At 43.7% G+C, this 13,933-nt stretch overlaps 1 protein-coding gene and 1 long non-coding RNA gene across 10 annotated transcripts in view; one reads left to right on the top strand and one right to left on the bottom strand.

The window, feature by feature from the left end:
• LOC126992387 (zinc finger protein 239-like) overlaps positions 1 to 13,933 on the bottom strand; it is a 46,323-nt gene that overhangs the window by 19,685 nt on the left and 12,705 nt on the right. For 4 of the 8 annotated variants that reach the window (XR_007746517.1, XR_007746518.1, XR_007746519.1 and 1 more), the window contains exons 1-2: positions 9,944 to 10,848; positions 4,963 to 5,190 (exon numbers count right to left, since the gene is read on the bottom strand). The exons of 3 other annotated variants lie outside the window; for them this stretch is intronic. Coding sequence is in view for 1 of the 5 variants with exons in the window: in XM_050851099.1 (XP_050707056.1) it covers positions 11,217 to 12,215 (999 nt within the window). In the remaining 4 variants the exon portion in view is untranslated. Of the gene's footprint in view, positions 1 to 4,962; positions 5,191 to 9,943; positions 10,849 to 10,957; positions 12,536 to 13,933 lie in introns of those variants that run through there. One more of the 8 variants, XM_050851099.1, reaches the window with a different exon arrangement.
• Positions 1 to 13,933, top strand: part of LOC126992389 (uncharacterized) — a 43,278-nt gene that overhangs the window by 27,046 nt on the left and 2,299 nt on the right. The window contains exons 1-3 of one of the 2 annotated variants that reach the window (XR_007746523.1): positions 7,927 to 8,162; positions 13,169 to 13,328; positions 13,538 to 13,880. This is a non-coding gene — a long non-coding RNA (uncharacterized LOC126992389). Of the gene's footprint in view, positions 1 to 7,926; positions 8,163 to 13,168; positions 13,329 to 13,537; positions 13,881 to 13,933 lie in introns of those variants that run through there. The other variant, XR_007746524.1, reaches the window with a different exon arrangement.

The raw sequence follows: 13,933 nt of genomic DNA, 5'->3' as shown, positions 1-13,933 counted from the left end.
ATGAAATGCATGAAATGAACATGAGCCAAACACCTCATACTGACCCCCTGAACACGTCCAGTTACTGTTCCTTTCCTTCACAGCAGTGGTTGCCAACACACCCAGTTACTGTTCCTTTCCTTTACAGCAGTGGTTGCTAACACACCCAGTCACTGTTCCTTTCCTTTACAGCAGTGGTTGCCAACACACCCAGTCACTGTTCCTTTCCTTCACAGCAGTGGTTGCCAACACACCCAGTTACTGTTCCTTTCCTTCACAGCAGTGGTTGCCAACACACCCAGTCACTGTTCCTTTCCTTCACAGCAGTGGTTGCCAACACACCCAGTTACTGTTCCTTTCCTTCACAGCAGTGGTTGCTAACACACCCAGTCACTGTTCCTTTCCTTCACAGCAGTGGTTGCCAACACACCCGGTTACTGTTCCTTTCCTTCACAGCAGTGGTTGCTAACACACCCAGTTACTGTTCCTTTCCTTCACAGCAGTGGTTGCCAACACACCCAGTTACTGTTCCTTTCCCTCACAGCAGTGGTATCTAACACACCCATTTGTTTTAGATGTTGCCAAAGCCTTCGACAAAGTCCCGCACAAAAGACTGACATTAAAACTGAAATACTACGGTATTTCAGGACCTATTCTACACTGGATCACTGCATTTCTTACTAACTGGACTCAACGTGTTCCTCTTGACGGATCTTCATGTGACACCGTCCCTGTTTCTTCAGGTGTCCCACAAGGCACCGTTAACGATCTTCCACTCTCAACGCCTAAGTCTTCCACTAGACTATTCGCCAATAATAGTGTGCTGTTTAGCGCAGTGAAGACTAGGGGTGTACCGATGTATCAGTATGAGTATCGGTGGTATTGCCACATTTTAAGAGTATCGGTATGAGTATCGGTGGTATCGGCACATTTTAAGAGTATTGGTATCAGTATCGGTGGTATCGGTACATTTTAAGAGTATCGGTATCAGTATCGGCACATTTTAAGAGTATCGGTGGTATCGGCACATTTTAAGAGTATCGGTATCGTTATCGGCTGATTTTCAGCCGATACTACCAATACTTGAATGAGTTTTGTATGTCGGAGGACTTAGGAGGAGAGACTCAATAGCATGGGGCTCATAACCCTGGAGAGAAGAAGAGAAAGAGGAGACCTGATAGCAGTGTGCAGGGTGGTGAGCAGAGTGGAGCATTTGGACAGAGAGGACCTGTGTGTGTGTGCAACGAGAGAGAAACGAGAGAACATGGAAAGAAGTTGAGGGCGACCACGTGTAGGCAAGATGTGAAAAACTTTAGCTTCCCAAACAGAAGCATTGAGCTATGGAATAGGCTGGAGGAGGAGGTGGTTTGTGCAAGGAACATTCATGATTTTAAGGAAAAGTTGGACAAGAGCGGATATGGAGGCAGGACAGTATATATATATATATATATATATATATATATATATATATATATATATATATATATATATATATATATATATATATATATATATATATATATATATATATATATATATATATATATATATATATATATATATATATATATATATATATATATATATATATATATATATATATATATATATATATATATATATATATATATATATATATATATATATATATATATATATATATATATATCTATATATATATATATATATATATATATATATATATATATATATATATGGTGGTGTAATAAAACTTCTCTCCTAATAATAATAAAAAAAGTTATGACAGCCGAAAGTATTGCACATTTTCTCGTGGCCGTGATGTGTCGCATGGAAGCATCCCACACTCTCTCTCTCTCTCTCTCTCTCTCTCTCTCTCTCTCTCTCTCTACCTACTTGCCCCTCCCTCCTCTGTCAATGTCACTACCATGGCAGTCATCAAAGTCTGTGTCACTTCAATTCGCCCACACTCTACTTCCGCCCGGAGCTTGACGCGTCACAAGACATGATAGATGTATTCCGAACCAAAGTGGAAAATGATCTGTGGCCTTCGGTAGGCTGCGCGCTGGAGACGAATGAGAAAGTGTACAGATGCCAGATGCCTCCACCATTCTTCTGAGTCAAGAACTTTGAAACATAGGGAGCGTAAAGTGAGATGATTATATATATGATCCTTGTACGGGTGGGGCGTGTGGTAGTGCACTTATATATACGATCGGCGAAATCTAAGGGTTAAAACACTACGTTTTTTCTTGATGTTAGACTAAAAAATCACTATATTATAGAGAAAATCATTTAACTTTGCCCCAAAAATGATTATTCACTGCCTGAATATTTTGATCCTGTTGTAAAAAGTGCAAACAGAGACCAGCGGCTTGTGTTATCACATGGCGGCGTGCCGCGTGGCATGCACAGTTCACGAGACCAATGTTTGTAGTGTTTGTAGTCCCAGTGGATCCTGAGTTCCTGATGGTCGGTCCAAGGCTTCTTCCTGGTGGGGCCTGATGGTCGGCCCAGCCCGTTCTGGTGCAGGCGAGTGTTTATATTGGCGCCATCTTGCATTGGCTCATGATGCCCTCCTGGAGCTCATCTTTAATCCTAGAATCTAGGGTCTGGGTTGATAGGTGGTCTTCTGGACAGCATGTGGGTAGTTTTAAGCCACTCGGTGGCGGCTGAAAAATCCCAGCTTGGTGGCACCGGTCGGGGATTGAACTCGCGTCCTCCAGAACGTGGGGCCGTCTCGCTATCCGTTCAGCCTCCGCCTTTCTAGTATTACGGTTACCGTCCATATGTACATGTCAACGTTTGGTTTTCATGTTTTGTAAGTTTTCTAAAATACAGATAATGAAAATTTGAAATCATATATGTGTTTTATTTGAAATATCAATATAGTATTGTTTTCGCCTATCGGACTTATCGCTAGCTAGTATCGGAATTGTGGATTTATATCGGGTATCGGTTATCACCTATATTTGTGTCTCCAGTTAACGAATATCGGTTATCACTGATAAGGTTTTCTATTATCAGTTATCGGGAATCTGGATCTGGATTAATGATGCGCAGGGCACCCGTACAGGTGCATAACATGCATATTTGTTGGCTGCTGGGGGGACGGGGTAGTCGAGTGTTCAGGGGAGGGGGTAATTGTGAAGATTCAATACGCGCCTCTGAAATACGATATTACGCCTCCGTATTATACTTAAGGGACGAAATACATGTCCCTTAACCATAATATGAAGGCTGAAAAACTTAAAAGTAAAGAAAAGTGGTAAAGGTAGGGAAAAGGCATATTATACATACGTGCGCTGTGTTGGTGTCGTCGGGGGCGGGGAGGTGAGTAGTGTTGCCAACGATCCGGTTAGGGATGGTACGCTAGGTTAGCGATGGTACGTTTAGTTAGCCATTAGCCCACCCATGTTAGACCAGGTCCACCACGCGTGGTTATTTTTTTTTTAGAACACGCACCATTACCGAAAGGGTTTTGTGAAGGTTTGAGTCGGGTATAGTATTAGGTAAAGGTGCGTGTTCTAAAAAAAATAAAATAACCACGCGTGGTGGACCTGGTTTCACATGCGTGGGCTATTCGATAGCTAAACGTATCGCTAACCGGATCGCTGGCAACACTGCCACCACTGCCGTATGTATAATATGCCTTTTCACTACCTTTACTTATTTTTTTTCTTTCATATTATGGTTAAGGGACATGTATTTCGTCCTTAAGTATAATATGGAGTCGTAATATCATATTTTGGAGGCGTGAAGTGAATCTCCACTATTACCAGGGAGGGAAGTGAATCAAGTGTAATTGTTAGTGTTGGTGTGTTGTGGTGACAAGTGAGTGTATTTGTTTTTTGAATGAGTCTATTGTACCGCAGTCTAAAATCTGTTGAGGGAGGCTGTTCCAGTCACGTATGGTGCGTGGAAAGTATGAGTGCTTGTATCGTCAGTGTTAGTGTGATATGTTTGGTATTTATGGATGTGTGTGTTTCGAGTACGTCGACTGTTTGTGTTGCGTAAGTATGTATGTGGATCAATGTCAATGTGAGTGTTTGTGATCTTGTACATAAGTGTAAGTCTGTGTGCTTGTCTGCGTATGTGAAGAGGGTCCATGTTTACCTGTTGTTTGATCCGTGTTGTGATTCCAGGCGTTGGAGTGTAACTGTTTGTAATGAACCTTGCCGCCTTGGTGTTGATTTGGGTTAAGATTCGTTTTAGGTCCGTGCCAGTATCTCATTACCTACCTTATGAAACATCAGTATCTCTTCATATATCTTTTCTTCAAACCTTCAACAGTCATGGAAACGCTTTGAAAATCCAATTCAAGGACTTTTTTTTTACTCTTGAAAATAGGGGATAATGTTTACGAAAGCGCGTCGCCTCCTCTGGCGGCCGCGGCGACACTGCAGCGTGTGTTGCGAGAAATACCTCCTCGGTGAAATAAGTCACATATCCATGAGGGGGGGGTCCTGGTTAGAAGGGGGGGTCGAGGGGAGCGCAGCTCCCCCGTTAGTAGGTCGTAAAGTTCGATTGGAGTAGTTTAAATATGCTTCCCAACCCTAAGCCCTCTGCGAGCTATTTTGTTGCTGCGGCGGCTGCAGTGTCGCCCATGCCAGCAGAGGAGGCGACATGCTTTTGTAAACATTATCCCATATTTTCAAGAGTAAAAAAAAAGTCCTTGAATTGGATTTTCAAAGCGTTTCCATGACTGTTGAAGGTTTGTAGAAAAGATATATGAAGAGATACTGATGTTTCATAAAGTAGATTATGAGATACTGGCACGGACCTAATACGAATCTTTACCTTGATTTGTTCTAACCTGTCAATGTTTCTGTGTGTGTAAGGATCCCACACCGGGGAGCAGTATTCCAGTGTTGGTCTCACAAGTGTGTCATAAGCGATGTGTTTAATGTCAGGAATAAGGTTTTCTGTTATCGTGCCCAGGTATGGTAAACACACACACACACACACACACACACACACACACACACACACACACACACTCACCTCGCCCCGGGCACGGAGTCTTGGGGTCACCACTGGACGGAGGCTGCTGTGTGGAGTGCTGACTCTGACGGCGGCACCAGCACCAGCAGGAGTCAGCAGCAGCAGCAGGAGTCAGCACCGGCAGTAAAGAGTCAGCAGGGGCAGCAGAAGAAACAGGAGTCAGCAGCAGCGTGTTTGCTCTTGCTGTACAGTGACCCGTTGGAGAGTCAGCCTTCATATCGGCACAACCTGATTGATTGATTGATTGATAGTTTATTGTTGCAGGTAAACAACAAGGGAGAAGGGAGAAACATGCCATCCCAACCCCCAGGCAGGGCAGTGTGTGATTATACAACTATTAGTACATGTGTAGGGAGCACCATGAAACGAAAGATACAATGGTAGGAAGGAAAGCACAAGGGAGGGGGCGGCATGCACCTCCCCCTGGACAATAAGACAATAAAATGTGGGGACGGAGAACATTGCCCAAGCACTAGATGGGAATGAATACAGAGATAGAGTAAATACTAGTCCTTAAAGTAGAATACTGCCTTGTATAGCACGGCAGGCTGCCAACTGAGGCTGTTAACCCTAATGTAGCTTTCTCTGGGTCTGTGGTCTTTCTCGGTCTGGGTCTTTTGAGTTTCTAGATTTCTTTACGTTTCCTCTTCCTTTCGTTTCTTTTCTCTTTTTTTGCCAAAATTTATATAGTACTGCCTTTACTGTCTCCATTTTCAAAAAGAGCTCTTCCGATGGTCCTCCTCGTCCTGGTGGTATGGACGCTGGGATGCTGCCTCTCTCCTCGTCGTGGGCCGGGCAGTGCAGGATGATCAAGTGCCTCAGGTCCTCCAGCTCGTCTCCACACATGGTGCACGCCGTACTCTCGTTGTTAAATCTTTTCCTATCTCTCAGCCTCATGTTATTTGTTCTGCAGTGAAGAGGATGGCTGATGCTTCACTGTTGTCGTACACTGATCCTCTTGTCCTCCCATCTCTTCTCTCCAGCAGGTTCTATATATTTTCAGGGTTGCTTTTTCTTGAATTTCTTGTGTCCACATTTTTGTGTCCCATGCTCTAACTTCTTTTCTTACTTCGTCGCTTGTTATTGTGCCTCCTCTTATTCCCGCCCTTTTTTCTGTCTTTTATTAGTAGTAGGAATCGGTCTACTGTCTGGGCCTATTATTTTCCTTTTTCTCTTATTGTCCAAAACTTGTGTACTGTTGCTTTTGTTTCTTTGGTGTGTTCATTTTCAAATAATTTTCCAATGGTGTCGTCCTCTTCTTCTTCCTCGTAAGGCCGCTGCAGCCTCGCACACTTTTTCCTTTCCTCTGCACAGGCCGGGCACCAGAGCAGGAAGTGTCGCAGGTCTTCGTTTTCAGCTTCACACATGTCGCACTTGGTTTCCTCTTGCCGGTGTGTTTCTGTCTTTTAGTTGCATGTTGTTTGTCCTGCATCTGAATGGAGTGAGAGGTGAGTCGCCGCGTGGGTCGGAGGTGCTGCGCCTTGCTTGCGAAAGCGCTGAGTCGACATGGCTGGCCGAGCCAAGAACTCGGTGGAGTTCTGTTACGTTTGTGCGGATCCCACAGGCGATAAGTGGACAGGGTGCTGTCTGTGCCCTAATTAAGTGGTGTCATCTGAAGTGTGCTCATCTGCCTGGAATTAAGTCGGAGAATATATCTAAAGTAAATTGGATTTGCAACCCATGCCTTCATAAAGCATCTCTGGCTACCAAAATTGTGGAAAAAATGGAAGAATTCAAGCTGGAATTATCTAAGGAAATATCAGAAGTGAAACAAGAAGTTTAGTCACGAGCGGTCAGCGTGAAGGAGGAGCTGGGGGAGGTGGCGCAGGATGTGGCAGACGTGTTGCAGCGAGCCGAGCATGTGGAGTCAGCAGATGCAACTTGGGCTGAGGTCATCAAACGTAAGAGGAAAGTTAAGAAGAACTTACTTGTTGTCAAGGCCTCTGAACAAGATAAAAAGGCTACAGAGTTGAAAAGTGAAGTTTCTGAAGCATTACATGGCATTCAGATTACTGATTCAAGATTCACTAATGGAGGTAATATTATAATGAACTTTGATGATGAGAATATGAGGAATGAGGCAGCCCAAAAATTGCAATCTGTGGAGAAAGTCAGTACTGAAAGTGTGGGAAAACTGAGGCCAAAGATCATGATTTGTAATGTGCACAAGGAGGAGACTGGGGATAAGATAATTGAGACACTGCTTAAAAGAAATGAGTTCCTACACTCGATTCCACAAGTTGAGGAGAAAATTGAGAAAATTTTTAGTAAGCCTGCTGCCGGTGGCACAGCGCATTATATCCTGAAATGTGATCCAACTGTTAGAGAGCTAATCTACAAGCACCATGATAGAATAAAACTTGAATGGGGGGTGTATACTGTGAGAGACAGATACCATGCAATAATATGTTATCATTGTCAGAGATATGGTCATATTGAGTCCAAATGCACTGCCAAGGCCAATGGTGAGAACCCAGTATGTTATAAATGTGCAGGAAAACATAAAGCCAAAGACTGCCCCGGGACTGAGAGCAAATATATAAATTGTGTGAGGTACAAGAAGTCTGAAGTCAATCACTCGGCGAATAACCAGTGTTGTGTAGTTTTTCAGACTGAAAATGAGAGAATTCGTAACATAACGGATCATGGCTACGAGTTCCTCAGATACAAAGACAAAATGTGGTCTGCTAAATGTTCAGTCTGTGGGAAATAAAACTCTAGATATCCGTGATTTCATCAAAGAAAAGGATTTTGACATTTTAGCGGTAACTGAAACATGGCTAAATGACTACGACGTCGCCAAGATTCGTACGTGAGATGACGCCAGGGTTGGAGTAATTGTAATTGTAATTTAATTAGAATGTAATTAATTACATTAAAGTATGTAATTGTAATTGGATGTAGAACTTAATGAAGTAATTGTAATTATAATTAATTACATTATAAAGTAATTGTAATTTAATTGTAATTGCGAAAAAAGTAAGTCATACTAAAATTCTGATAATCCTTGTTTTTACTGCTATGGTGGCAAATATGTAAATACTGTATATGATGAAGTATGGCAACCCTTACTGGACAGCCTACGTATTATACGAGAATCAGACGCGTCCACTTTTCCCTGTTTGGTGGACTGGGACATATTTCATTGCTTCCTAGACCGTCATACGGCAAAGTCCTCCTCTTGACTTTCTATTGTAAAGGTAAGAAAGAAATTGTATAGTAATATGTTCCCTGATGAATGATGATGATGACAGGGGCGTCATTTCAGATTTTTCTTGGGGGGGGCAGAGACAGTTTGGTGAGCAAAGAGCTTCATCATAATAATAATTATAAAAAAAAAAAAAAAAAAAAATATATATATATATATATATATATATATATATATATATATATATATATATATATATATATATAACTAAATCCAGCTGCTGTTACTTCTTGAGGCTTCGCTGGTAGGGGGGGCAAACTGAGGCTTGGGGGGGGCAACTTGAGTCTTGGGGGGGGCAACTAACCCCCCCAAGACCCCCAAATGCCGCCCCTTGATGCTGACTGTAGTAGCTGAGATGGTGATGATAGTTCATTGGATGATGTCATGATGAAATAATGTAATAGTGATTAGTGGTGATGGTGACCAGTGTCATAGAAATAGGCTAATTTGTTGGAAAGTTAATCGCTGTAGGTGTAGGCTTGTGCTGATAGGAAAGTAGTAGTCTAGTAGTACAGTAAAGTGGTGGTAATGATGGTGAAAGTAATAGCAAGATGGTGATGTTAAAAAAAATAATGATGACGATCATATAGCACTAACAGGGAAATAATTATGAAAAAAATTGATGATGCTGAATTGGTGATGTGGTGATGCTGGTGATAGTAATATTAATAATAATGGTGACAAGTATTATGACTGTGATAGTAGAAGGCATATTTTATTGATAGTGGTGAGTAGTACTTATGATACTACTATACTACATACTATCTTTGTCTATCTGCCCCTCTCTTTGTCTGTCTGTCTGTCTGTCATTCTGTCTCCTACCTACCCCCTCCTTTCTTCGACGTTCTCTCTGTCTGTCTGTCTGTCTCTGTGTGTGTCATTATGTCCCTCCCTCTCTTCTCCTTTCGACCCACACCCTCTCTTCATCCTTTGCCCTCACACTATTCCCTCTCTCCATTTCCCTTCCCGCCCATCCTGTTTATCTGTCTGTATGTATAGCACCACTCCCCCAGTCCCCACCACCTACTGTACCACGTACCCCTTCTCCCTCCCCCTCTGCCTACCCGTTTAGCCTACATCCACCTCTCTCTCTCTCTCTCTCTCTCTCTCTCTCTCTCTCTCTCTCTCTCTCTCTCTCTCTCTCTCTCTCTCTCTCTCTCTCTCTCTCTCTCTCTCTCTCTCTCTCTTTTCAATAAATGACAACAGCACGATGCTAGTGTTTTCCTAAGTGTGTTCCTAAAAAGGTAAAATTATGTTTTATTACCTCAGTTCAAAGTCAGCGCGGTGCTCGACGGGCCATACACAGAATAAGAATGAGAAAATGAGAGAGGGAATGAAAATGGCAGAATGGGAGAGAGGGAATAAGAATGAGATTGAGAGAAAATGAAAATGAGGGAGAATGAAATGAGGGAGAATGATAATGAGAATGAGAAACAGAGAGACTGAGAGAGAATGAGAATGAGATTGAGAGAATGTGAGAAAAAGAATGTCAGAAAGAATGAGAGAATGTTGGAGAGAGGGAGAGAGAATCAAATGAAAGAAAGAATGAGATGGCAAGCTTCAAAGAGAAAGTAAAGAGATGAAGATGGAGAGATTAATAAACAAATTAGAGAAATAACACATGAAACAAAACAGTGTGAGATACAGATAGGAAAAGAGTAACTGAAGAAAAGAAGGGAACCATGAAAAAAATGAAAGAAACACAGACAAATATACTCTCACTCTCTCTCTCTCTCTCTTCGGTATATTATAAGCAATGAGTTCCATCATTACGTGTCCGTGGTGCAGTGGTTAGCGTGGTCTGGGTTTGAACCCTGGCCCGGGCAGTCGGCGTGCAGTCCACCCAGCTGTTCATCCTTCCTTTCGGGCTGGTTGATAAATGGGTACCTGGGGACACCTGGGAAAGGCACGCTGGGGTAACCCTGGTGACACACTGGCCCTGCGTCCCGGAGTGATGGGGACGGCTGAGTGTTGTTGAAGAACAGGGGAAAGATGTCTGGAGAAATTGAGTTTTTGAGGCACTGAAGGTCACCAAGTTCCCTGTGCCCCATTAAGAAGTGACGGCAAGGCCAGAGGCTAGGTGTTCCGCAGCGTCCAGCCCTGAGCTGTGTAATTCCCCCCTATGCGTCTGCCTAAGGTAAACCTGCCATGGGCGGCAGGCTTACCTTAGGCAGATGCATCGAGGAAAACAGCTGTTTGGTCAGGCCTGTCAGCAGAACCAGGATGGGCTACCAAACGCTGCCCCCCACCACATATATTACTTTGGTTGAGTTTATGAAAAGGTCCATGTTTTTAGTCCACAATGTATTTATCTGTGAAGCACAACAAGAACGGTGTATACAAGCCACGAACGAGACGAGTGACAAACGTGTGGATGTCGCGGCTGCCAGCTTGTAACTGACCACTGGCCCAGGGTTGCCAACTCTTGTACGACAGGCATTACCAAGTTCGACTCCAGTTATTACCAGATTCGTCATTTCATTACCAAACTGTGATAAGTTCTTGTAGAGTCATACGTGCCTTTCCATTTAGACATGTCGTATCACCAATGTTATACTTCCAAAACCTAAATCACAAGCACCACATACGATGGCAGGATGAAGACTGGCTCGCTGTTAGGCGTGTTGTCCGTGGGCCTGTAAGAGCCCCGTCCCATACTTTAACTGAAATTGTCTAGCGCCTCTCTCTCTCTCTCTCTCTCTCTCTCTCTCTCTCTCTCTCTCTATATATATATATATATATATATATATATATATATATATATATATAATTTTTATTCCTATTTCTTTACATATTCACTTATTACCAAATTTTTACACTCCCATTACCAGATTGCCAAAACACAGTAATTCATTACCAAACTCGTTTTTTATTACCAGATTGTGGTAAATCTGGTAATGAAAACTGCCAGTTGGCAACCCTGCACTGGCCACTGCTGGGTGCTGGCAGAGAGAAGTGCAAGCTATACAGAATTGTACTGTCACGTGATTCTTGAGTCATATGGAAAGTTCCGTGCATAACACTTACAGCAGCACAACACAACACCTCAGGGGAAGTGGATATTCATGTGCCGAGCAATATCCTGCTTGGTCTTGAAATGTTTCTTACAAACATCACACTTGAACTCTCTCAGGCCAGAGTGTCTGAAGATGTGCTTGTCCAACACAGACATAGAAATGAACCTCTTGCCACACTCTTGGCATTCATGAGGTCTTTCACCAGTGTGTATAAAAGTGTGTGTGTTCAGGTCACTCTTGGCTCTGAACTTTTTGCCACACTCACGGCATTCATGAGGTCTTTCATCAGTGTGTGTAAGGGTGTGTCTGTTGAGGTTACTCTTATCACTGAACTTTTTGCCACACTCACGGCATTCATGAGGTCTTTCACCAGTGTGTCTAAGGGTGTGTATGTTGAGGTTACTCTTATCACTGAACTTTTTGCCACACTCACGGCATTCATGAGGTCTTTCACCAGTGTGTGTAAGGGCGTGTTTCTTGAGGTCACTCTTCCTGCTGATCTTTTTGCCACACTCTTGGCATTCATGAGGTCTTTCACCAGTGTGTGTAAGGGTGTGTCTGTTGAGGTGACTCTTCTGATTGAACTTTTTGCCACACTCACGGCATTCATGAGGTCTTTCACCAGTGTGTGTAAGGGTGTGTTTCTTGAGGTCACTCTTCGTACTGAACTTTTTGCCACACTCACGGCATTCATGAGGTCTTTCACCAGTGTGTGTAAGGGTGTGTGTGTTGAGGTTACTCTTCTGACTGAACTTTTTGTCACACTCACGGCATTCATGAGGTCTTTCACCAGTGTGTGTAAGGGTGTGTGTGTTGAGGTTACTCTTCTGACTGAACTTTTTGTCACACTCACGGCATTCATGAGGTCTTTCACCAGTGTGTGTCAGGGTGTGTGTGTTGAGGTCCCTCTTCTTACTGAACTTTTTGCCACACTCACGGCATTCATGAGGTCTTCCTCCAGAGTGTGTGGGTGTACTTGGTGAGGTCACCCTTCCCAGGGAGTCTTTTCCCACACTCTTGGCACTCATGGTTTCCTTCACCAGTGTGTGCAAGGCTGTGTCTAGTGGACCTGCTCTCACTCTCAAGTCTTCTTGCACTCAAACTTTTCCTTTCCTTTATGGCTGGAGATGCCAGCAGCAAGGTGGTGGTGGTGGTGGTGGTGGGGAGGCTCTCCTGATCACCCCTGATCCTTACACCACAGAAAGTCTGCTCCTGCTGGTCCCGGGCACTCAGGCTGGTGCCCTGCCTTGCAGCCTCCACTGCAACAGAGATCAGCGGCAGCAAAGACGCAGGGAGCGCTGAGCACAGCACCGCCTCAGACTCTCACTTCTGCACAGCACTGGCGGGGCTGTGGGGACAAAGATCACATCCTCATACAAACATGATTCAAAATAAAAAAAGCAGCTGCAAATTCCTAGAATGTATAACAAAGCATATCAGCTACAAGTTGTCAACCACAATATTGTGAAAACTATACCAAATAAACTGGGTCAAAATAGACCCAGAGTAATGAATTAACTGCCTTCAACATTTTGGAGGCACCGTGTAGCAGGCAGCTGAAAAGCACCTTGTAAAGACCTTCAGGAAAAGGGAAACTGAAAACCAAGAAGGGGCAGAACCACACCAGAGAAGACGCCATAAAAAGGACATCAGGGAGAGAATACAATTGAAAAGTGCACAGAGCAGTGCTCTTCAAACTGGGCGTGCCGGCCACCCTCAGGTGGGCGAGATTAACCAAGGGATGGACATCTGTCTTGGCGGGACAAGTGGGTGGACGAGACCATGCCAGCGTGTCGGAATACATGGATACATGAAATGCATGAAATGAACATGATCCAAACACCTCATACTGACCCCCTGAACACACCCAGGTACTGTTCCTTTCCTTCGCAGCAGTGGTTGCCAACACACCCAGTCACTGTTCCTTTCCTTCACAGCAGTGGTTGCTAACACACCCAGTCACTGTTCCTTTCCTTCACAGCAGTGGTTGCCAACACACCCAGTCACATGCAGGTGTATAGATTCCCCCGTCAGGAAATCATCAGGCTCTGTGATGAGTTGCACCCCCACCTGGAAAGGAGAACCAGGAGGGCACATGCACTCCCAACACACACCCAGGTTCTGGCTACACTAAGGTTTTTGTGAGTGGCAGCTTTCAAGGTGTTATTGGAAACGGTGTTGGAAATGACCAATCAAGGGCCATTGATAAAGTAACTCAGGTACTTTGTGAAAAGGCCAGTCATGAGATAAAGATGTCAACCACAACAATAGTTATTAATAGAATTTTTAAGATAGTTTTCATGCATTTCATAATGATAAATAGTGGATTAATGAATTTTCAACTTCACAGGAGACAGTGCGTATCCTATGGAGCCATTCCTGATGACCCCAGTTGCACGCCCGACAACGCCTGGGGAGGAATGATACAACAAGTCATCACATGACAAGATGCGTTGTCGAACGGACCTTTGGGATCCTCAAGTCAAGGTGCAGGTGCCTACATAAGTCAGGAGGAAGTTTGCAGCATGACCCCAAGAAGACTATGAAGATTGCGACTTCTTGTATGCTCCTGCACAACTACTGAGTGGATCGCTGCAGAAGAAGTACCAGTTCAGCCTGTGAGAAACAGCAGACTGATTCCTGGTCAAGTTGTCAGGCAGGAAATTATTAGAAACTTCCTTTCCTGAGTATAGGTAGGCATATATGTAGACCTTGCAGTTAGTAAAAGATTACTTTCAAATGTAAA

This window comes from Eriocheir sinensis, unplaced genomic scaffold (genome assembly GCF_024679095.1).
Source record: "Eriocheir sinensis breed Jianghai 21 unplaced genomic scaffold, ASM2467909v1 Scaffold453, whole genome shotgun sequence".
Taxonomy (NCBI): Eukaryota; Metazoa; Arthropoda; class Malacostraca; order Decapoda; family Varunidae; genus Eriocheir; species Eriocheir sinensis.
Note: the sequence above shows the minus strand (reverse complement) of the source record. Positions and strands in the feature narration are given on the sequence as shown.